The sequence below is a fragment of the Pimephales promelas genome, chromosome 22 (genome assembly GCF_988280905.1).
Source record: "Pimephales promelas chromosome 22, fPimPro1.hap1.1, whole genome shotgun sequence".
Taxonomy (NCBI): domain Eukaryota; kingdom Metazoa; phylum Chordata; class Actinopteri; order Cypriniformes; family Leuciscidae; genus Pimephales; species Pimephales promelas.
In genome coordinates this window covers 16,272,673-16,297,890 of record NC_142790.1, presented here as the reverse complement: position 1 = coordinate 16,297,890, position 25,218 = coordinate 16,272,673, and the positions used below count along the sequence as shown (strand labels likewise).

Here is a 25,218-nt window from a genome sequence, read left to right as displayed (position 1 = left end):
AAAAAATGACTAAAACGCATAACAAAATGACTAAAACTAAAATTATAATTCCAAATATAAAGAAATACTACTATTCATTTGTTTTATTCTAGTGTGTTTTACAGTTAATGATCATGTAACCTGGTTTACAAAGGTCTTTACCAAATGGTGTACATAACGTGAACTCTCTTTCTTTCAGAGCTCTGTGTCCGTCCGTCCGTGAGGGTGTCCTGCTTGCCATTTGATGATTTTGAAAGGTGCTCATGAGCGCCCCCTTTGCGGTCACTATCTGTGGTTTAGACAAGCTTGCACTTAGAGACTCTTCAGAACATTACATTTCCAAAAGTGTGGACTTGCATGATAACTTCAAGGACCTAGGACACATTTGGGATGGGATCAAAAGGTCACTCATTCTGTAAGGTCAGGGTACAGGATGTAGCAGAAAATAAAGTGTTTTTTATTTTTTGAAATGAGTTGGAAATGAGTACTTCTCCTATCTATAATTTTAAGTTTATAGTCAAATCCTTGTTCCCTGTAATAATAAAACTAATAATAATTAAAAAACGAAATAAAACCTTATAAAATAAAATAAATAAGTAAGTAAGTAATAATAATAATAATAATAAACTTTCCTTTAGCCTTTGCATTCATTAAGATGTTGAGTTCACATTTGCCTGTTTAAGTATCTACTCAGGGCCTGAGACGCTATAGATCAAAGCTGTTGGACACTGATGGTCTTGGCATATTTGTGTAGCAAACACATGAGTATTCACAGGCTGGTGAGAGGAGACACAGAGACCCAACCGGAGCATGGGACCAGAAGCACTGGCTTGGCTCAAAGCAAACTCACAATACAGAGATTTGAGAGCATTCGAGAAAAGAATGTCCATCATATCAAAACTTGCAGACAACTCCTCTAATCCAGGGGTTCTTCTCAACCTGTTTTTGTCATAAGAACCTCTGTGGCATCTTTGAAAAGTATTAGTTCCCCTCAAAGTTAAAATTTCCTGATAATTTACTCACCCCATTGGCATCCAGGATGTTCATGTCTTTCATTTCTTCAGTGGAAAAGAAATTAAGTATTTTGAGGAAAACATTTCAGGATTTTTCTCCACACAATGGGATTCAGGATTTTTCTCCATCGACCGTGCGTGCGATGGTAGGCTAAGTTACGACAGCGGTAATGGACAATTTCGTTCCCAACCAGTAGGGCGCCCGAAGAGGAAAAGTTCCATGGTAGTTATTTCAACTTAAATGACATTAAACTGACTTAAATGAGTTTAATCTTGTATAACTAGTATAAAGGTTGAAAATTATGTTATGGAGTTAACTATCTTCATTTAGCAAATTCTGTCAGTATAATCTATAAATCGCATGTATAGGAACTATTGTCCATGTGTAGAGACGGATGTTACAGTTTGAGCTGACTCACAGCTCTTCCTCTTCTCAACGTGGAATGCGTGTTCCCGGGGGCGGGGTTTATGTAAATTTTAGATTCGGGAAACTAACCCGGGAGGAAGATTATGTAGTTCCTATCAGTCGTTTGTTGTAGTCCTTAAAACAGATTTCTTTAAAAGTAAATATCTCCCTTTGCTTTGAACTTTGAGCATTGTAACTTTGCAGATGTTGTTTATGCTCAAACAGCAACATTACACATTAATTAAAGTTAGAAAAGTGAAATAATCAACCACCCCTTTAATAAAATGAACTTGAAGCATACTTCTTTTTCGTAAGGGATATGTGGCAGGCTACTCTCTGGTTTAAATGGAAAAATATGTTTTATATGTATAGGCTATGGTTTCATTTTCTTAAAGGGGGGGTTGACTGCTTTTTTTCTTTGCATGATTGTGTTTATGGGGTGCAATATACCATGAATTTGTGTTTTTTTCTTTTTTAAAAAGTCTTATTTTTCATAAATTTCACCTTTATTGTAAGCCGCGCTCTCCTCTGTCCCATGGTCTACTTCCTGATTCTATGAAAACTCTCCCTCAGAAACACGCAGTAGGCTCAGATTGGTTAGTTTGGGCCAGTGTGTTGTGATTGGCTAAACTGTCGCTCACGTTGTCCGGAAGGTTAACGCCCATTACCTTTACTGGCGAAACGTGCATGCCAAAGGTCCAACCATGTAAATAAAGGTGACGATACTATGGTCGGTACTGCAGTATCAGTTTGAGGCAGAATCAGACCGAGAAAGCGACGATAAAGAGTGTCAAGCAGAACCTCACCACACATGGCTCTTACTAAACATTTCTGAATGATAATTTGCTACATTTTTTAACTTTATACACGTTTGTTTTACACAATAGCATCTAATTGGCAACAATATCAACTGACTGACTACTAATGTTATACTCAAACAGCGTTGGCATTAGTTTACGTACTTGATCAAATCGAAAATAACGTCATAAAGCATATATACATGAAAAATACGTTTAAAACATTAGTACTTATACAAAATTCAGGTCCATAATGTTTGTACGCGTTTGTCGTATACACAAAATAGCATAACTAGTAGCCCATAGTGGCTATAAAGCCAGCCCTGGCATTTGAAAAAAAAAAATAAAACACAAGGCTACGTCTGGAATTATACATGCAAATACATTTAAAATGATTAAGTCTTAGCCCACTTACAGGTTGTGGCCCAACAACTGCTGCCTCTTGTTTTAAAGTTGGAACTGCTTCATGTTTTAGTAACAGTTTCTTGTTGAATCCGGTGCTGAATTCGTGGAGATTCTGGAAGCTGTCTTCCGTAAAATGTGCAGCACAGAGAGCTAAATTACGATCGTCACTTTCATAAACATAAATTGTATCCATTGTTGACGAAGTACAGCGTCCTTGGGAAGCTCAAATACAGAAGACCTGACAGCTGACAAACATAAAGTGTATCCATTGTTGACAAAGAACAGCGTCCGTGGGATGCTCGAACATGAAGACCACACACTCGACGAGCCACTTAAATATGCGCATGCCCTTTTCTGCATATTCCGGAGGGAGGGTTGATGCACATGTATGGGTTAGTGATGTCTAAAACCCAGCTGTAGTCCCAATCGATTCGTTTTTGTAGGCAATTATACTTCCTTATTTTAAAAAGATGATATCTCTGCTTACACTGAACTTTCAGCACTGCAACTTTACAGATACTGTTCATGCACCAACAACAACATTACACACTATTTAAAATAAAAAAAGTGAAATCGCTGTCAACCATTTCAAATATGTTGTATTTTTCATTGCTTGTGACAGTTTTGACCAAAGCTATCCAATTTCCAGCTCTAGTTATGTTAAGAATTTTTACTCATGTCAACAAGAAAGGACAAAAGCCTGAATATACCAATAATATTGTGTGGTCCCAAATATTTGCTTTATATAAGATGTCATTTTTTACAGTAAAAAGAAAAAAAAGAGCTGGTATTTTAAAACAATGAGGAGGGATCATACAATCCAAATTGAAGCAGTGCCTTTTTCCATGGGAGGCAACAAGTTCATTTCTGCACATTCAGAAAATTAATTAAGGGTTTAAAATGAGCTGGTATGCTTAGCTTGGCTCAGTAAGTAGTAAGCTTTACAGTGCACAGACCCAGCAGCGGTGACTTGGCTCTCCGGTGTGCTTGTATTTATGCAGTGCTTGTTTAAACATTTGAGGAGCACATGTACAGATGGATGAACGCAGCAGGTTTCATCGTGAAGTTACGATGTTCAAACTTGCAGGGGGGCCATTCTAACACTCATGTCAACAACAGGAACCAAGCAGTCCAATCAGTAAATGCCATAAAACAGACCCTGGAAGACATTTTGGGAAGAGGGGCTGTTTTCTGGGAATCGCAAAACATCTTTTGATGGGGGAAATTGTCTTTCTCAGATGTCTAATGACACCTAATGCTGAAAAACATTTATTTTTTACTCTTAGTTCACGATAACTAAAGTGGTTAACAACAAATAAACCTTATTGTAAAGTGTTACCGATAATTCAGTCAATTATACTGAATTATCAATTAATTCAGTCAATTGATAATTCAGTGAATTATCAAATAATTCAGTCAATTATAAACATACGGAAGACAAAAAAGAATTAACAATTTGTAATGTTCAATTAAGTAATTTAAGATATGATGATTTTTTAAAAACTATTATTATGTGATTTTATCTGTATTTTTTTCTATTATTGACATTTTATTGATTTCCCACTGAAATTGAAGGTGTGGTGCTTAATCTGCTGCCATCAATCGTTGCTCAGCTGTTACTGACGTTTCATTACTTTCATTAAAAATATAATTAAATAATCAAGTATTAAAAATGTCATACAGTTAATATAATTATATAATCACATATATAAAAAACAATGTAATTAAGAATATAATAATCACACATGAAAATACAAAACAATAAAATATTATTGTATATTATTTTTTAAAATATAGCACATTATAATAAAAAACAACGATATAATCACATATTAAAAATATTTCAATTTTAAATCAAATATTGAATAAATTCAATATTATTTCAATCATATTATATTGCATGTATATTTTTTATCTGTTGTTTTACTAATTGCTTTTTTTAATCTACTACATTTATTACTAACATTGATTTATACGATTTACTGATTTATCAAATGATTATTCCGTGGTTCCCCATTACCAACTGCATTATCAGAGGGGTTTGTCTAGAATGATTTTTCTTATCCCAAACCAGTTCCGTCCTGCAGCCGATTCTAAAGATTTCATTGGTCAAGTCAATCACAGTGCTGAATGCCTACACAATGCAACAACAAATACTAAACCCTAACCCTACCCCACACCACCTTACATTACCCAATGAAATTGCCTGCAGGGCTGGATTTGTGTGCTATGTTACTATAGTCCTTAGTGCACATTAATGCAGCTGCACCCACGCCGCTGGCAGCCAGAATTATGAAAAAGGGACATCTGTATGCAAGCCAAGTGGTGGAAAGGTCAGTCAAATGACCTCAGTGTGATACTAATCACCCTTTGGTCTCAGTACATTTGCAAAAACCGATTGGGCAGAATGTCAGTGCAGTGGTTTGGCCAAAAGACAAATTTCACAGTTTAAGTATGAAAGCTGTAACTTAAACAGTTGACATCATATTCTGAGAATAGCAGGGGAGAAGGCCGTTGAACGGTGAGTCTATGGTAAGAACATCAAGCATAAACTCATGTGCCAATGACAGACAACAGACAAAGCCACATGAAGCAATATTTCTAGGGGTCTTGCGAAGCACTCAGGAGTGTATATCACGCGTGTCCATGGAAACTGGATTCTCTGCCCACTCCTAGCATCTGTCTTCCTCCGGCACGACACTCGGGCCGCAAAGATGGACTGGCGAGAAAAAGCACCTTGAAAGTTTCCATCCACCCCACCCTTTTGGAGACCGGGATCTCTGCCACTCCACATTGAGCTGTGTGGGACGATATTTACCTTATACCCAAGGCCAAAATCCTCCCTTTCTCCTCCTCTGTTCTTCTTTCGTCTTATTACAGTCTCTGTCTGATCAGAGTTTTCCTCTCTTCAAGGGTAGGGCAACCCTTGGCTCCTCCTTAAAGATAAGCAGGGCAGATGTTTCAGACATTCCCGGCCAAGTTTATGACGCTTCAATTGGTCATGGACTGTCTAGGGAATTGAGGTGGCCAAATATGAACCACATTTTAGATTTATTTATAACGCCATTAGGCCCTTGATTACAAGTTAATCAGTCTGAAGTGAATATAAATCACACACTTGGTCAGTTCCATGAAAGTGAATCTTTGCTGTTTTCAGGGATTTAAATATAACCTGGTTTACCCCTATATATCCAACAGTTGTTCAATTTTATGGTTACTTAAAAGCAACTGTTGTGTGAGCAACGCAATAGATCACACAGATTATGGTCAAACACGTCAAGTGTGTTTTGACACTAAGGAAGTGGTGTTGAATTTCAATGTTTTCTTTTTGTTGAGATAAAACTAGTCTTAGAATAAATATACACTTAGAATGGGAAATAGTTCAAACAAGTGCACCACGTCAGCAAAAGGGCACGCACAAAGCCTGGAGCTTATAAAATACTCGCCAAGACACTTTGTGTATTCATAGGAGAAGAGACTGTGCTTTTCCAGATTCATTTATGTTATGGCAACCCAATGTGCCATATTGTAAATGTTAACTCTGTCTGAATCATCCAGATGTTGCTTACATTTGGCCAGAACACAATGATATGATGACATTTGCTATATTTATAAGATAGAACCACACCCTGACAGTGATTTGGATACCTGAAGTAACACAACGAGAAATCATGTCTTACATTTTAGATAAAAACTTCAGCAAATTACTACATTATAACCTAATTATAATTGTAACACAGCAGCTGGCAACTAAAGAGCAAGATGTCAAGTCCAATCAGTTGAGAAATAGAAATGGGTGAGTTGCATGATGATCAGTTGCTGAATGCAATATTTCTTTTACTTTATCACAGGCAACTCAGAGGCCGCTACAACTTCCTCTTTACTGCTTAACAATAAAATGGCAATACTGCCACCTCATGGTGTTTGTGGTCCTACACAACATGGACCTATGGCACCAGACACAAAGTAGTGCTGGTAGGTGTAAACAAAACCAAACCTGTATGTATATGTATTGTGAATTTTCAAAAGTTAGTTTTAGGCCTTGTGTATACTTTATGTAGGCTATACACTGTATATATTTATATATAGGACATAGGAGAGGAATACTTCTGTTTAGCCTAAGCTTTCATGCAATAGGCCTACTGATTTCAAACAAAATATTCTATAATCACTGTAAACCAGACACTTGCATAACTGATAAATAGGCTTTATTATATTTGTCTTTCCTGTGCAGAGAAATTATGTTTGCATATAGTATTGTAAATCCTTTGACTTATCAAGTGAGAATGAATTAAACTTATTTTTGCAGAACAGTCACAAGCTCTCATCCTAATAATACACATTTTTTAATATATGGATTTTACAAGCCTAATGCTTGGAAATCTGGGATTTATTCATTTATTTTTTATCTGTAATTGCGAGCAGACATTTATAAATACATTTTAGCATAAAGCACATACTGGACATGAAGGACTTACAGCAAGAATTAAAGCCATGTAAGTCAGTTTAATGAACATATCACTGGGAAAAAAAATCTGTTTTCCAAACTGATTTGCTGGCAGAGAAGTGCTTCTTGTGCAACAATCATCAAACTGTTACAGTATATATGAGCCAATTGTGACAATAATTATACACAGGTCAAGACAAAACAATGTCGAATGAGTCCCAATAGATGTCTCAAGACACAATAAGTCTCTTTTTAAAATAATTGAAAGCCAGGTAAGTGGCACCCCCAATCAACCCAATCAATAAAGTGGCACCAACAAAGGCTGGAGCCATTTTCTTTGCCACCCTGAATGCGGTGGGCAGCACAGCAGATATGAGGATGTTATTGACTTGGCCAAGCACCCTGCGGAATGTCGGCCGGTTCAGGACACGCTCATAATACGTCTCCAGGTTGACCCGGATCCCATTTCCCCAGTACCGGCGGGACAGGCCCAGGAACTTGAGGCGATGAAGGGTGACTGCGAGGGAAACGTCCGCAATGCTGAAGAACTCGCCACAGAGCCAAGCCTGCTGACTGCCCTCTTCTAGAGAGAGAGAGAGATGAGAAGTTTAAAACGCTAAAAGAAATTCACTGGTTATCTATTTTCTAAACGCATCCAGCCAGAGTGTTTGTTAAACTAAGCCTAGTGAAGATCGACATTTGATCAAAATAATAATTTCATTAATTACTTGCAAAGACAGAACTGCTTGCCAATTTCTTGGAGGAGTTGGATGTGTTACTCTCATCCTTCCCTTAGGATGGTACACCTCTGGTAGTTCTTGAAGACTTCAACAACCACCAAGAAAAACCTCAGACTCTGCTTGCCTCATTTGACCTCAAGCGAGTATCTACTCAAAAATCAGGCAACCAAATGGATCGTATTTATTAGGGGTGCAAAAGTTCACAAAATTCACGGTTTGGTTCGATACGATACACTCGTGTCACGGTTCAGTACGTTTTCAATACAGCAAAAAGAAAGAAATGCCAGAAAAATTTCCTTGATTTCATTTTTTTAATTATATTTTTATTAAAACTAACATCATAAAGAATGATATTTTTTTTACTTTGAGCAATGATGGAGCTATGCTTGACTTTTCTTAAGAGCATATAAAACAAAACAGCTCCTTGTACAAAATGAATTGTAATATACGTAGTATTAGGTATAAACAAAGGTTTATTTTAGTTCACATTAACATTTGAGGGCAGCAATTGTATTCATAATGTCAAATTAAAACCAACATAATGTTACTTGAAAGCATTCAAGTAACGCTTGAAAGCATAGAAGCCTACTATTCCTCCCAAACTTCCAAGGTTACAGTTAGTAGTGTTGCTACAGTAAATCCACGGTGAATGTTGCCGATCTGTGGACACTGAAGTTCATTCATGGCACAATGTTTCTCCTAGTTTGCACATCAGCACTGTTAATAACGGAGAAATGTGAATGTTTCTCACTAGATCTCGCAGATCGTCAGTACTCATCTTGCTGGACCTGTCTGCTGCTTTTGACACAGATCCTACTTTCAACTCTCAAGACAAAGGGAATCTCAGGAACCACACTCCAATGGTTCAAGTCTTAGCTCTCAGGTAGGTCCTTCAGGGTGTTGTGGAGGGATGAAGTGTCTAAGACACAACATCTAGCCACAGGGGTGCCTCAGAGCTCAGTGCTTGGACCACTTCTCTTCTCCATCTACATCTCATCAGGTCATTCAGAAACATGGCTTTTCCTATCACTGATATGCTGATGACACACAACTCGACCTATCATTCCAACCAGATGATCCGATTGTAGCTGCTCGCATCTCAGCCTGCCTCACAGACATTTCTTGCAGGATGAAGGACCACTAATTTCAACTAAACCTTGCTTGTGGTCTCCATTTAGCTGGGTTCATCAACCATAACTCCATCTAGGACAGCCAGGAACCTTGGAGTTGTGATTGATGAATAGTTGAATTTCACAGACCACATTGCTACAACGGTCCTGCAGATTTGCCTTATACAACATTAAGAAGATCAGGTCCTTCCTATCAGAGCAGGCTACACATCTCCTTGTCCAAGCTATTGTTCTGTCCAGGCTGGACTTTTGGAATGCTCTCTTGGCGGGCCTTCCCTAGTGGGCTGCGGCACACAGCTTGGGAACCACTGAGCTAAATGTTTCAATGTAAATATAAATGTTAATTTAATTTTGAATCAAAACCAGTTAATTTACTATGTCCCCACATCAAAACATTTTTGTGTTTAAAAGAAGATTCTCCTACCTGGTGTCTCCTCAATCCTCCTCTGCAGCTCCGTCTCCACTTGATCCAGAACACTCTCTAGTTCATCCAGGAGTTTCTTCAGGTATTTCATGTTATCATGGTCAAACAATTTACTCTAGAGAGATTTACATAAATCGTTTTTTATGACACTCAGCAATCACTTTCTTGGCATCGTAACCAAGACTGTAGTCAAAATTAATTGCATATACTCAGCAGAATAAAAACAGAGAGGGTAATCATGTGAATAATTGAAACTGAACACTGCATGAATGTTTACTTACCTTCAGGCGCCTCTGTTTTGCAATATAAGCATCTTTAAGATCAGGGTTCTCTGCTGCTAGTTTCTTAAGCTCAGATTCTGTGTTTCCAATCTGTGCTATAAGACAAAAAAATCACAGTTGAGTATACCCAAAAACTGTGTGTTCATATGAAGTTATTACACTGCTTCCCTGTCTTACTGCGAATGTGAGTGGTGGCATAAGCTGGAATGTGGGAGTCTACAGTGATCTCTGGGTGGAGGATGCAGCCATGGGTGTACGCATCCATCTGCAGGGAGTCCAGCAGCTCTCTGTAATGCTGTACTCGATGATAATATGTGCTTCCCTCTTCTGGAATAAGTCTTGGAGTGTGCTCTGATTCAGAGAAACAAACAAACAAAATAACAGTACATTATCCAAATACAATGTTGTGACAATTTAAATGAGCTGCTATCCTCAACGGAAAATATCTTATTTTGACTTACCCTCCAATGCCTCTCATGTTATCCAAAATTCTGCCCTGGCATGCTGAACTCAAAATGGTGCATGCAAACATAAATGGAACCAAATGAAAAGATGACTAGGGTGACCACCTGGTTATTGATCTGTTACAGAACAGTAGATGTGATTTTGCAGGGAAATGCAAAACACGTGTGTGGGAGATAAATTTACTACTAAAACAAGTAGGACATTCGTTGGAAAGCCTATTTGCCATCACATTGGATGATAACATTTTAAATCGACAATAAGCTCTTATATATTATATATTATATATATATATTATTACTCAATATTATTTACTCTTGAACTATTCAGTCTATTTAACTACCGGTAAATATAATGACCTGAATAACAGGCTAATATAGGTTAAAAAAAAACTCAGTTACAAATGTAACCTCAGTTCTCTTAGAGAACGGTCTCTCGTATTGCATAGCTATACGCTCTGGGAAAACTCCATTTCTTGAGAATATTGAAGACTTTATTTTAAAACACAGTTCAGCTACACAGTTCGATTCGATTCTCGATTTTTACATTTATTTTTTTAAAGCACAGGTTGCTATGCCATTTTTAGACTACACTTTCATGCAATATAATATCTGACATAATATATTATAATATAATATATTGTTCGCAATGTACCACACTATATTGTTAAATTTAAAACATTTATTAACAACATAAAGTGCTTATAATATAATATAATATAATATAATATAATATAATCAAGTGAATTCAAGTTCACAAAACAAACAGTTGTTGGTTTAAAAGATAAATCTAGTTTTTGTAGAGCCTGCGGAGATGCCCTGCCATGTTATGGCCGTTTCACGCATACTCCGTTTGCAGTGCGTATTTTTTTCTTACACATGTAGAGCTTTCACACAGAGCTTCTTTTTTTTTTTTTTTTTTTTTGAGGCACGAACGTTGAATGCGAATGCGAACCATGTCAGTATAACTCACTGACAATCCCAAATACTTCCACATCGGCGACTTCAATGAAAGAGTAGGGGGTTAAAGTTCTGTCAATGGGTCTCCTGCATCTGTAGTTGCCATGCTATCTTTTGACTGGCTGTAGCTAAGTTAGAGGAGGTTGACTGTAGCACTTACACAGGAAGCGTTTGTAGAGAGCGCTTGTAAATCGGCCACTCACTTGACCGATGCTAGGGCTAACAGGACTGCGGTCTTAAGCAAAAGTGGCTTTAAGTCAGCCGACTGAAGCAGCTTGAAAGGGGGTCCCTTAAGCACTCTGAGGACCGTAGATACGTAGGTCCCAGGCAGGGATAGAGGGAGGTCAAGGCGGATTAAGCCTCCTGGCCCCTTTGAGGAAGCATGCAATCGCTTTTTCCCAAAGATTGGCCAGCCACCGGAGCGTGGAAAACTGCTATGGTCGTCACATACACTGAGCGTGGAGGGGGTCTGGCCCACGTCCAGCAGCTCTTTTAGAAAAGAAAGTACCAGTGGTACTTCACATGAATATGGTTCCAGGTTCCGAGCTGAGCACCAGCCGGTGAACACTGACCACTTGAGGACGTAGAGACGTCTTGTGAACGGAGTTCTTGCATCAGAAATAGTATTTAGGACTCTCTCAGAGATGTCCTTGGATACCTATTGAGGGGCCATACATGGAGGGCCCACAAATCGGGTACATGCGCTGCTCTGAGTGAGCACAGGTCAGTCTGAGCCCATGTAAGTAGCTGTTTGACCTTGGTGTACAGGTTGTGTGACCTGAGACCGCCCTGGAAATTTATATATGACACCACCACCATGTTGTCCATCCGAAATAAAATGTGGTAAACTGCCATATATGTGAGGAAGGTTTTTTGGGCTAGAAAAACTGCTCTTGTTGCGATACAGTTGATATGTAGGCACTTCTCCGAGCTTGACCAGAGCCGGAGGCAGGCCTGCCCTCGTACAGAGCCACCCAACCTAAGTTGGACCCGTCTGTTGAAATTACCTTCTTGACACCAGAACCATGCTCACACCAGACTGGTACCAGATGGTGTCCTTCTTACCATGGCTTTGACACAGCCATGGTTTACCCTTATACGTAGACAGCTGTGCCTCCACGCATGAGAAGGGAAATGAGGTTTGAGTCAGTGCTGAAGAGGGCGCTTGTGCAGTAGGCCTTGGAGTACTGACGACGCAGAGGCCATAAGGCCCAATTTCCTTTGGGCCCGCTTTGGACAAAGCAGCTAGGTGTTGAATGGAGAGAGCGTGTTCTGGCGTGAGCCAAGCTCTCATTTGAACGGAGACGATAATTGTTCTCAGGAACGTTATTCGCTGGCTGGGAGTCAGCACGCCACACTCTAGGAAAAAGTTTATCCTGAGCCCAGGGCATTCTAGATGGCCGAGGAGCCAGGTCTTGTGAGTTCGTAACTTCGCCTCTGAATGGGCCAGGATGAGCCAGCCGTTGAAGTAATTCAGAATGTATATTACCCGCTGTCTCAGGGGGGAGAGAGACCTATCCATGCATTTTGTAAACGTACGGAATGCCAGAGACAGTCCGAATGGCAGGACTGTGTATTGATATGCCTGCCCTTCAAAGGCGAATCTTAAGAATGGCCTGTGATGGGAGGCAATTTGGATGTGAAAGTAAGCATCTTTGAGATGCACTGAGAAAAAACAATCCCTCGAGCGAATTAATGCAATGGTTTGTTTGGTATTCAGCATTCCAAACTGCCGTTTAATGAGGGCTTTGTTCAGATGTTTGAGATCTAAAATAGGCCTGAGGCTGCCTTTTTCCTTTTTCGGAACGAGGAAGTAACGGCTGTAAAAGCCTGACTTGGTCAGTGCTCAGGGAACAGCTCTTTTTGCAATTAGTTTTGATACTTCGGTGCTGAGGACGTGAGCCACGTTGCACTTTACCGATGTCTCGACCACGGCGTGATAACGTGGGGGTCTGCAAGCGAGTAACCTCGTTGTATTGTGTTTGATAACCATTTTAACATATCTGGAGTAGCTTGCCTTGGCCCGATAGACTAGGGGTTGAATGAAATTCAAGGGACGGGTCGCCATGTAACGTCATGTTTGGAAGAGAAAATTTGCTCATTTTGTGCTCTGTGGGTCGCTGTTAAGACAGCACTTGTTTGCTGGGGTGCGTAGATCATTGACTGCAGTTAACAGATCTCCAACCGCTTGAACTGAAAAGGGAGTTGGAAGAAGCATGCTAATTTACTTTAGGGGCGGTCCGGCCACAGCAAGACCTGGCCTCTTTCTCTTCCTTAATTAAGATAGGAAAGCTTCCAAGGCTCCAGGTCTAGCCTGAGCTTAGGCCGGGGACCCTGGTGCTTCGGCAAAGGGAACCGCTTGGCCTGCAGCCAAGCTGGTGCTCTTCGGGAGGAAGTGTCTCATGACCTGCAAAGACTTCTGCACCCCAGTGAAACGTTTGACGGAGGGGCCGGAGTGACCTGCGGAGGAACCCGGGGAATGCAGGAAAGCAGCTCTGTCTGCATCCTTGATATCCATCAGGTTTTGCCACACACATATATAAATTGCACACACACACATACATATATATATATATATATATATACACACACACACACGTATATTATAACTATTATTTCCTATAGAACTATTAGTTTACCATCACAGAAGTTCTGCTCCAAATAGTCCATGATTTGAGTGGGGTCACAGATGACACTGTCATTGTGAACCAGCACAGGAACCTCACCAGTGGGGTTCAGATGCATAAACCAGGGCTCATTGTGTTCACTCAGAGGAAGACTCACATCATACTCCTCACACTGAAGACCTTTCTCAGCTATTGCCAGTCTCACCTATGAAAGAAACATTGTGTTCATTTTTTTGGACGTTTCTTAATAATTTTATACCATAGAAAAACTGAAACATCATTACTCCAACTCTCATTTTGTTGAAGAAAACAACAGCAGCCCAGCTAACAATTTTTTTTTTTTTTATGTTTTAAAGACGTTTTTTTCTTGGTTATTTGAACGTTAAGGGAACATTTTATTTGATGATGACTTTAGGAGAACCTTGCCAGAACATTAGCCAAAGTTCTGAGATAGTCATGTAATATATTTGTAATTCAGGTGTAAATATCTATAACATATTAATTTAATATCTATCAGTAATTATTACAGTATAATTAGACACAGCCTTCACACTTGCACCATGCATCCTTAATAATGTATAATTTATGAATAATTAACATACATGCGGTCAGTCAGCAATTGAGACATTATTCCTTATGAATAGGGGAATAATCCAAACAATGCCAGATCTTTAAAAGTATGTGAATATCACAATCAAAACAACAGACTGCATCCACCCTGATGCTCTTGAGCTGTCTACGCCAGTAATGTTGAATTATTGGATCGCTTACCTTCTGAGAACTGAATGACTGAGTCCAGTGGTACAATATCAGTTTGGACTCTTTGTTTTTTGAGCTCTCGACAACCTCACAACTGTCCCCTGCATCCTTCTTAATAAGGATTTCATTTTCATCATGAGATTCGCCAGTGTTTTCCACCGCCATTTTATCAGTCGATGGCTGTGTCTCAAGACCTAGTTGACTACGACGGTTAACCATCCTATGCGCTTGCAGCATCTTTGAGCATATTAGCCTCTTGCAGCGCCATCACAGGCGCGTACCATAGACAGGGCGCGTCCTACCGAGATAATATGATGATGCCCACAAATGCTGTCTGGGGAGGCAACTCACTAGGTTTTAAGACACAGTCAGTGTGTGAACAGCGCAGCCTCAAGTGGTGGTACCCAACTTCTTAAAGGACACTAATTCACATTCACAATAATAAAATATAGGCACACAAAAAAAAAATAATAAAACAAAATAATGCAAGTTATTGCATTTCATGCTCTCAGATAAAATTAGTCAACTGTTTTATTTAGCAGTAAATATTTATAATAGGCTAGGCTTATAATAATTTACATCATGGTTGGAAGTATAAATCAGAAGCGCACATTTTAAATCAACCAGCAGATATCGCTGTAGACTGCTCTTCTCAATCTAATTACATTTCATTATTACAAAACTGTTGAGAATGTATTCTTATAATTTATGATATACAGTTTAATAGGCAAGAAATGTCATCTGTTTTGCGCAATAAAAAGAGACTTTCCCATGTTTCATAACAGGCTAATGTTTGACAAATTAAAATGAGAACAAAATATTTTAAGAAACATGATGTCTTGTTGTACCTCGTAACATTTTGTAGAGTTTTAGTTCATTTAGACAATTGCAATTTATTTGAAAGAATTTTGAATCATCTTTGGAAATATGCTAATGCCCCCTAGTGGTTTTGGGGCTAAATTTCAGTCAATTTTTAAGTAGCCTTACAATCTACAGTATGTAAGTCATTTAAATTTAAATCACATTAAACTGACTTAAGAATTAGTTGAAACTTTTATAACTTATATAAAAGAGTTGGAAATTGCTTTACTTATTTTGATGAGTTAAAGCAATGTAAAACATATGTTGTAAAAACGAATTGAGTTTCAGTGAAAATTATGCTATTTTATGAAACCAATGGCATGCACAGGAGAGGAATTTCCACCATCTGAACCTTTTAAAGCCACGATAAATATATACATTATTTCCAACATTAGCTGCCAGAGAAAGAAAAAGAAAGAAAGAAAATACTTTTTTTCTTTCTTTCTGTTTTTAGATTGTTCCAGAAGTATAATTGAAAGTCATTAAAAGCCAATTTGACATTGTATTTGACATTTTCCTAAATTAAATAATTGCAAACTGCATTGTTCTTCACATTCTTCTAAAATGTAATTCTGAAAATATAAAAAGCAATTACACAAATGTCTTTAATAGACACCAGTTTTCTCTTATAAGTTTCTAAATAGTTTTGAGTAAATTCAAATACAAAATTGCTTTTCCATTACACAAAACAAAAAATAAATAAATAAAAAGTTCAGCTCAAATCTTCCCAAAATAGGCCTATGTTTAGCTGGTGAATTCTCGGTAGTCTATTGTAAGATAATTCTTTAAATTAGTTATGGATACATTTCATTCATTCATTTTAATTACAGAAAATAAAAAAAATAAACAGACAGCATTTCTTAAAGCCTGTGAACCTACGCGTCAGTGAGCGTGGAGTGGGCGTGGCCGCGATGATGACGCATGAGGATTGACAGCGTCTCTCTCAGCTGAGCTGAAGCGCGCGCGGGCTCGTTGTGTGTGCTCTGCTCTCTCTGCTCTGCGCAGCGCCTGCGAGCGGGAGGGAGTCGGCGGTTCCAGCGTGTGCGGCTTCGGTAAAGATGCACTAAACCTGCCTCCTCATTCATACTCTCACAACACAAACAAAAACCCCAACCAACAACATCTCCATTGTGATTCATTCTCCTAAGTTTCATCGTTGCTGTTGAACTCGGCTGTGGAAAAAAAAGGTTTAATGAAAGAGAAAGACGAAAAGAAGCGCACGGCAACGTTACGACTGTTTTTATTTTCATCCCATTCTGAATGACGGGCGGACGGTTCGACTTCGACGATGGAGGCACTTTCTGTGGCGGATGGGAGGACGGGAAAGCCCACGGACACGGCATCTGCACGGGACCCAAGGGTCAAGGCGAGTACGCCGGGTCCTGGTCCCACGGTTTTGAGATAGTCGGGGTCTACACCTGGCCCAGCGGGAATACGTACCAGGGCTACTGGTCGCAAGGCAAACGCCACGGGCTTGGTGTTGAGACCAAGGGGAAATGGCTTTATCGTGGGGAGTGGAGTCACGGGTTCAAGGGTCGCTATGGAGTTCGGCAGAGCACCAATACACCTGCTAGATACGATGGGACGTGGAGTAATGGACTACAGGATGGCTATGGAGTCGAAACCTATGGGGATGGTGGTAAGTGTTTCCAAATGTCATGTATGTTTAGGGATGCGAATCGTAAGCAATTGCATGATTACGAATCCGGTTTCTTCATTAAATGTCACAATAATGATTTTTTGGGGGGTGGGGGATTAGAAACGTTTGAAAAGAACAAATTCAGTTTTATTCTGCGAAAAGATTTATATAGGCTAACGTTACTCTATATTATAACGTATTTTATCCATTCATTCAAACATACAAAAACCCATGTCTTTGAAAACAAATTAACATAGAACAACCAGTCTAACGACGCCGTTTTAAGCCTCACGAGCCTTGCAACATAACACTGTAACAGCTGTTGCTTCGTTTAGATTCGGACAAGACGATAACTTGCGGTTCAGTGAGTGAGTCAGATTAATTCAGAATCAGATCTCCGAGTGATCCATAATCGTTTTTGATTCACTAAAAAGAACCGGCTCATAAGAATGTTTCGTTTGGGAGTCTTAAATGTCATTGATTCACTTAAAAGAATCTGATCATACGAGTCATTTGTTTGAAAATCGAACACACTGTTCGTACTCTTTTTTTAAATTTTTTTATTTATTGATTGTAATTTAGATTTAAAGTACATTAATTGTAAAATTCTGTTTACAGACAGACATTATACAGAAAACGAATTATGAAAAGAAAAATAAATACACAGAATAACGTACGTACGAATAACGTTAAAATAAGGTAAGAAATTAATAAAATAAGATTAGAAATGCATATATAATATAAAATAAATATTTATCAAGGCTTTGTTGAGAGAAAAACTAATATAGTATGTACATATTATGTATTTATAGTTTCTAAATAGATTGATTTTATATTCTCCAAACCGGATCACGAGAGTCATTCGCTCAGGAATTGTGGACACACTGATCTATCTGGCTGTTAGCTTTTGTTCACTAATAAGAACCGGCTCATGAGAATCAGACTGCACTGGTCGATGTATGTTTTGTGCTGATTTAGTAAAGATCTTCACTCTAAATACTATGATTCAATTCCATAAGAATGCAATTATAAGAAATTTGATGGAATAGAAAGATATATATATATATATATATATATATATATATGTATATATATATATATATATATATATATATATATATATATATCTTCAGGTCAGAGGTCATGTTCAATGTGTGTAAATAAAATTAAATGCTTTCAAAGTACACTAAATAAATGCTGGTGACATTAAGACAAATATACATAGATGAACAATATAGTACTTTGCACATTACATAATTTTAGCAAGATTGTATATTAAACTTGTGCCACAATCTACTCTCTGTTTTTTGAACGCATCGCAATGTGACGTCCAACATTTACCTAATGCCTTATTAGTTACCAAATGTGCTTGTTGATATTGTGTGTAGTTAGCGTCAGTGATTTAAGCTCTTATGAACTCTGTAAACGTATTAAAACATAACTGTCATGCAACTAACATTAATTGATCCTTGATATGCTAATGTGCCTAAAATGCATGCTTTCTTTTATCATTAAGATTATATTTGAGACTAACATAACTTTGACTTTGTTTAATAACTTTAACTTTGTTTTATGTTTCATAAGGCACTTATCAAGGCCAGTGGATGGGGGGCATGAGGCATGGCTACGGTGTGCGACAGAGCGTGCCTTATGGAATGGCCACCATCATACGCTCTCCGCTTCGCACCTCTCTGGCCTCCCTAAGGAGTGTGCAAAGCAATGGCGCCATCCTGCAGGATACAGTACCCGACACACCAGTTGGAAGCCGTGGTGGTTTCGTGCTGAATTTTCACAGCGACACCGAAGTCGTCACCGGGAAGAAGAAGGGCCTGTTCCGCCGCGGGTCCCTCTTTGGCAGCCTCCGCCAGCTACGGAAATCTGACTCCAAAACGTCCATCTCTAGCAAGCGGAGCTCGGCGCGTAGTGACGCCACCATGAGCCGCATCAGCTCCAGCGACGCCAACTCCACCATTAGTTATGGAGACGGAGAAGTGCCCGATGAGTTCACGCCCATGGAGGACCACGTGGATGCCACCACCACCGAGTCCTACATGGGCGAGTGGAAGAATGACAAGCGCAATGGATTTGGAGTCAGCGAGCGATCCAATGGGCTAAAGTACGAAGGGGAATGGATGAACAACAAGAGGCATGGATATGGATGCACAATATTCCCAGATGGAACCAAAGAAGAGGGGAAGTATAAAAATAATGTGTTGGTGCGTGGAATAAGGAAGCAGCTTATTCCTCTTAAAAACCATAAAACTAAAGAGAAAGTGGACAGGGCCGTGGAGGGGGCTCGAAGGGCGGCAGCTATCGCCAGGACGAAAGTGGAAATAGCAGTTTCAAGGTAGGGCACCTCATCTGCTGAAAATCTCCTTTCGGGGGCCAAAAAAGGAATATTATCTCATTTATTAAGCCTCATGTTTTTCAAAACTTGTATGACTTCCTTTATTCAGCAGAATGCGAAAGGATAATGATAGTGGATGGGAATCTGGGCTGTTCAGCTCCAAAATTACAAAAAATAAATAAATTCCAAGTCTTCTGAAGGAAGTCATTCGATAGTTTTGTGAAAAAAAGAAAAAAAAAAGCCCTAATCTAAATCTTCCCCAATCCCCTCCACTCCTGTGTTAAAGGAGTAGTTCACTTTTAAAAAAACTTTTACTGATAATTTACTCACCCCCATGTCATCCAAGATGTCCATGTCATTCATTCTTCAGTCGAAAAGAAATTAAAGTTTTTGATGAGAACATTCTAGGATTTTTCTCCATATAATGGACTTCAATGGGAACCAAACGGTTCAAGGTCCAAAAGACAGTTTCAGTACAAACTGTTCAAAGGGCTTTAAACGATTCCAGATGATGAATTAGGATCTTATCAAGCGAAACGATTGCTCATTTAAAAAAATAATAATAAAGTTTAAGTTTTATAAGCTCAAATGCTCGCCTTGCTCTGTTCTGTGATGCGCGTTCGTGACTCTCCTATTCGAACTCGTTCATCAAAATGAACAAATCTTTTTTCGTGTCATTTGGTTTATTCAACGAACGAAATGAATGAGTTGACTCGGGAAAAGATTTGTTCATTTTGATGAACAAATTCGAACAGGAGAGTCATGAACGCGAATCACAGAACAGAGCAAGGCGAGCATTTGAGCTAATAAAACTTTATTTTTTTTTTTAAATGAGTGATCGTTTCACTTGATAAGACCCTTATTCATCATCTGAAATCGTTTAAAGCCCTTTGAACAGTTTGCAGTTTACACTGAAACTGTCTTTTGGACCTTGAACCATTTGGTTCCCACTGAAGTGCATTATATGGAGAAAAATCCTGTAATGTTTTCATCAAAAACCTTAATTTCTTTTCGACTGAAGAAAGAATGTAAAGAAGTAAATTATCAGCAAAAGTTTTTTTAAGAGTGAACTACTCATTTAACCCTTAAATGCATGAATGTTTCGCCAGTCATTATTACACATTTGGGTCTTTAGCGACCAGGATCTATATCTAATATGGAATGGATCTCTACCTATTGCGATAATATAAAACTCTCCTGATATAAGAGTAACAATTACAGGAAAATAAAATAAAAAATATTTTGTTACCTTTTGGAGATTGGAAGGGTTCAGTTTGAGCAGATGTTTTATACCATCATCACTGTCATCATCAGAGCTCATTTCCCAGTACATTCTTCTGGCTCATATTCACGATCTCAAACATATTCTCAAAACTATCATTTGCAACATCTTTAAAATCAATATTTTGATCGCTGCAGCTTCTTAAAAAAAAAAAAACTTAAAATAAAATTAGATAAATCTAAATAGAAATATATACAGCACATGTATATATATATATATATAGAAACATTTATATATATATTGAAACATGTATATCAATACATGTATATCTATTTGTTATGTGCTATATATAGAAATATATATAGCACATAACAAAATGACAAAATTTTTTATTATATGATAAAAATAAAATGCTATAAAAATTAAACTCCACTGTAGCTTTTATTTATCAGTTGCACTTCCACATATTCATGTTCAGAATAGTCTGACCATCTGTCAAATTTTGGTCTGTTAGTCACAAAACCTATATGGCTTTTAAAGAAATGAGTTGTATGGAGTATGGACTACTTTTATGATAGTTTAATGGTGTGTTTTTGTCATTTTGAAGCTCAACAGCACAGATCCCCATGTGCTATAATATATGGCCAGTGCATTAGTCTCTTTTGCATTGCGTGAGACAATCTAATGTGTTTGAAACGACATCAAGGTGAGTAAATATGACAGACAAGAAGAATATATGACATGACTGTCACAACTGTAGAGACATTAAGAATTCGTAATATATCATGCGCAATCTTGACAGCTTTGACTTAAAACTGTTGTGATCAAGGCTTCTGTGACATTCCCAAGATTGTTACTACTTGTACTGTTAAGCTGTGATGTCTGCATGGTTCAGACGTATGGCGTATGGGGCAACTATTCAGATTTCATTCATTAACCGTATGTCGTAGAGCTATTTCTAGATGTTGCTTCACAGTCACACAAACCATGTTCGGCAAAGCTCAGGTGTTTATTTAATAAACATATTGATTTAGTTTATCTTCTTTAGGAAGTCTGAATTTGAAAAGGTTGCACGAACAACCTTTTTGAGGATTGGTGTCTATTATTTGTCCATAGCTCAGATGTACAGGGAGCAGTCATGGGTTCATGCATCTCATGTACTCTATTATGATGTCTGTTCCCTTGCCAAGAGCCATACTAGCCTGACATATTTTAATAGATGTGTTGTGTAAACCACTTATTCAAGGCACGCAAATTCATAGCATCCTAAACAGGTCTTGGGGAACTCACATGCTCATGTTACTTTCATTAACCACCCGAACAGATGCTTTGTCAAACATCTTCAGTCATACGTCTTCAATAGACCAAATTCCAGTATAAGTTATGTATGAATGTATACAGACTGTATGAGCATAACCAGTGGATTAGAAAGGTTACTTGCAGCCATGTTCCATTAGTGAGTCAATGAAGGATTATCCAAGTCTGTGATTTTTACACAAACATTAGAGTATTTTAATATAGTGAAAGCTGTCCTTATGTGCTCCCACTCATAATGTCGAAGCCACCGGATGAGCAAGGCTCTTCTTGGTTAACAAATTAGTGGGCTTGCACACAACAAATAACTTCTTAATGGGTTTTATGGGGATAGTTCACCCAAAAATGATTAATAATTAAATCACCCTCAAGTTTTTACACACCTATATGACATTCTTTCTTTTGCTAAACACAAACAAATATATTTTGAAGAATGGCAGTAACCAAACAGTGATGGTCCCCATTGACTTCCATAGTATAAACACCAGGGCCCGTATTCATAAAGAATCTTAACGCAAAAAGTAGCTCCTTGTGACAAAATTCTTAGAAATGTGGGCATTTACTCTTAAAATTAAAGAAAAAATCCTAGTAAAGAAAAAAGTAATTCAGAAAGAATCTTAACCCTTAAAAGAGTTCTTAAGGTCAAAATTGTTTGGAGTACGGAGAAGGACTTTTTAGAGGCTTAAGAGTTTCTTTAGCAGAGGAGAAAACTGCAGAGAGACGGAGAGGGAGAAGAAATGTGTTGCAATAGATTGAGTTAATAAGACGCTATAGACGAGATCGTGCATGTTTGTGACTGATCTTATTAGAGACACGCTAATATCTCTGACAGCACAATGCCATAACAGCAGAAATGAAAGTAATCACTACATTAAGACATTATTTGGCAAACGGGAAAATGCAATAAAGCAGCAGTGATTTGGGTCTGTCACAACCGTCTTTCAGCAGTGATCACACAAACAATTACAGCACTTTCAGAACCTCTTATTATGTCACAGTCACAGTTCATTTAGTTTTCACTGGACATTCCCACCTTGCAGGCTCAAAAAAACTGCATTTATGAATATAGCAGGCTTCCCTGGTGCGCACAAGCAGGGGAATGAACCGTTAATAATTTGCGCTATAAGCTGCCGTGTCTACTTCTTGCTCCGTGCCGTGACACCCGGCCCAAAATTTTTCTTTAATGATAGTCTAGTGTTCATCTACTAACTGGGATAACAGTAAACACTGTTCTTCTGTCCAGTTGGGCTTTCTCATCTTTCTCGTTTTTGTTTGCTATATTAAAAACCAACATTCAAACCACCACTTAAATAGACAGCAATCAGTTTAATTGGAAAGAGTGGAACATTTTTTTTATCATTCTAAGCCAATCAAATACCTTAGGAAATTAACAGCATGGTAAAAAAAAAAAAGGATATATATATATACATTATGGATATAATGTGTGGATATAAAACTCTTTACTTAAAATTGCTATTTTTTTCCTTCTTGGACAACCAACCAATCACAGTCTTCAAAAGAGTGTGTCATACATAGCAACGGGGTCAGCCCCGCCTCCTCACTAAGATGAAAGTTTTTCACTTTTCCTTACTCAGAGTTGGTCTCAGATCAGTCCCGAATTATATATATATATATATATATCACCGTTTCCATAAAAATATTAAGCAGCACAAATAAATGATTTCAACATTGATAGTAATAGGACATATTAGAATGATCTCTGAAGGATCATGTGACCATCAAAATTCACCTTTGCCATCACAGGAATAAATTTTAAAAATTCTATTTAACATATATTAAAATAGAAAACAGTTCTTTCAAATTTGAATAATATTTCACAATATTTCTGTTTTAACTGTATTTTTGATCAAATAAATGCAGCCTTGGTGAGCAGAAGAGACTTTTTTCAAAGACAAAATCTTCCCAACCGCAAACTTTTTAAACGGTAGTGTAGATAGTTTCCATATTCTCAGTTAGAATGGAAGACATTGTGGCATTTTATTGGCTTAAAGCCAATACAGAAATGATGTGATTGGTATAAAGTGACAGACCAGAATTGTACAGATTCTGACTTCCTGTGTCACTTACAAATGAACATTTGTAACATTTAAAGACCATAAATAAAAGATCATCATTAGTAAATGATTGTTGGTATGTGTATATGCACACGTCTGCCGCGTGTGTTCTGGTTGACTCATGAGTCATGACTCTGACCTCATGTTAGTGATCAGCCAATCAATAAATAAATAACATGATGTAGAATATAGGCTGCACTGCCAGAGTACAAAGGGGTCAAACAGGTTAACAGTTGGTTTGAATGGTACTTTCAAGCTATTTATTTACAGTTTCTGGGTATATTATAACATGGAATAAACCACATACTGGGCACCATTAGGCATTAGCTGCGTATCTGGCATTTGTCCCAATCAAGAGTGGCCTGTGTTCTGTGGTTACTCTCCCTCAGTGAGCAGTGGGTCAGGGTTACAGGGCTTACGCTCCAGGGTCAGTACCAGTACAGTGCTATGAAATTAAAGTAAAGCCATTTTACTATGCATCACTTGCATTCAGTTACAGCTGAGCTAGAGCTTGCATGCAGGCTAACGGTTACAATCTTGGCTGCCTGTCAGTGCTTTAGAGATTAATACAGTAATACTGCTCCGTATCTTCACTCCACCCTAGAGTGTATTCTCTTTAAAGGGTCGTAAATATAATCCCACACACCCCCCTTTCCCGAGGGGCAGGGCTCTTGCTGTGGTCAACAGAATCTGCTGTTTTAGGAGTTGGTGTGAAAGGTTAACTTGCGTACTTGGCCTCACTGTGAAAGGAAACGTGATAGATTCAGTGTCAGGGCAACTACATAATATAGCAGGCCCACTTTAGGATAAGACACAGTGTTAGCCAGGGAAATTGTTGACAATTTGGTTGGTTGTACACATTGGTGGGGTTAGCTTTAACTTTGTTTGGACCTACAATTAGGTTTAAAGGTTTCATGAACTGGCTTTTTAAATTTATTCATATTGTTGTCTGAGGTCAACTTATGACGTTCGCTTGGTTTCTACATTAAAAAACATCAAAATTAATAAGTAATAGGCTATTTTCTACCCTAGTTTTGAGCCCAGCTCAAAAACGCTCGGTTTTAATGGGCATCTCACATTTAATATTTGGAAGTAAACGCCCACTGCTGTGAGTGGATACCAGTTTTGCATATTATAATGAGTTTCACTTTCGATCCGGTTTGTCATGACAAGGTAAGCAATTTATACGTGTAATGCGCGAATCGGTGGGCGGGGCTAAACCGGCCGTGTTGAAGTAGGCGTTGATCTTCTTCTGTGGGCGTGGTGTTTTATCCTCTTTGACGTCATAGTTCCCTTCTTTGAAAAACGAGTCATTTGCTGAGCCCGGTGGC

At 38.3% G+C, this 25,218-nt stretch overlaps 2 protein-coding genes across 3 annotated transcripts in view; one reads left to right on the top strand and one right to left on the bottom strand.

Moving 5' to 3' along the window:
- Window positions 1-6,791: 6,791 nt before the first annotated feature.
- gdap1 (ganglioside induced differentiation associated protein 1) lies at window positions 6,792-14,751 on the bottom strand. 2 transcript variants are annotated; one of them, XM_089125749.1, is made up of 6 exons: window positions 14,442-14,751; window positions 13,683-13,875; window positions 9,800-9,973; window positions 9,623-9,717; window positions 9,342-9,456; window positions 6,792-7,627 (listed from the first exon to the last, which is right to left on the bottom strand). In XM_089125749.1, the coding sequence occupies exons 1-6, from the start codon at window positions 14,664-14,666 to the stop codon at window positions 7,278-7,280; spliced, it is 1,152 nt and encodes a 383-aa protein (XP_088981875.1). In that variant the 5' UTR covers window positions 14,667-14,751; the 3' UTR covers window positions 6,792-7,277. The 2 variants fall into 2 exon arrangements, with proteins under 2 accessions (XP_088981875.1, XP_039522670.1); XM_039666736.2 differs by having other exon boundaries at window positions 6,792-7,630; window positions 14,442-14,748.
- Window positions 14,752-16,243: 1,492 nt separating this feature from the next.
- The window catches only part of jph1a (junctophilin 1a), a 40,986-nt gene continuing 32,011 nt past the window's right edge, over window positions 16,244-25,218 (top strand). The window contains exons 1-2 of the mRNA XM_089125630.1: window positions 16,244-16,929; window positions 18,514-19,276. Of these exons, the coding sequence (XP_088981756.1) occupies window positions 16,551-16,929; window positions 18,514-19,276 (1,142 nt within the window). The 5' untranslated portion in view covers window positions 16,244-16,550. The remainder of the gene's footprint in view (window positions 16,930-18,513; window positions 19,277-25,218) is intronic.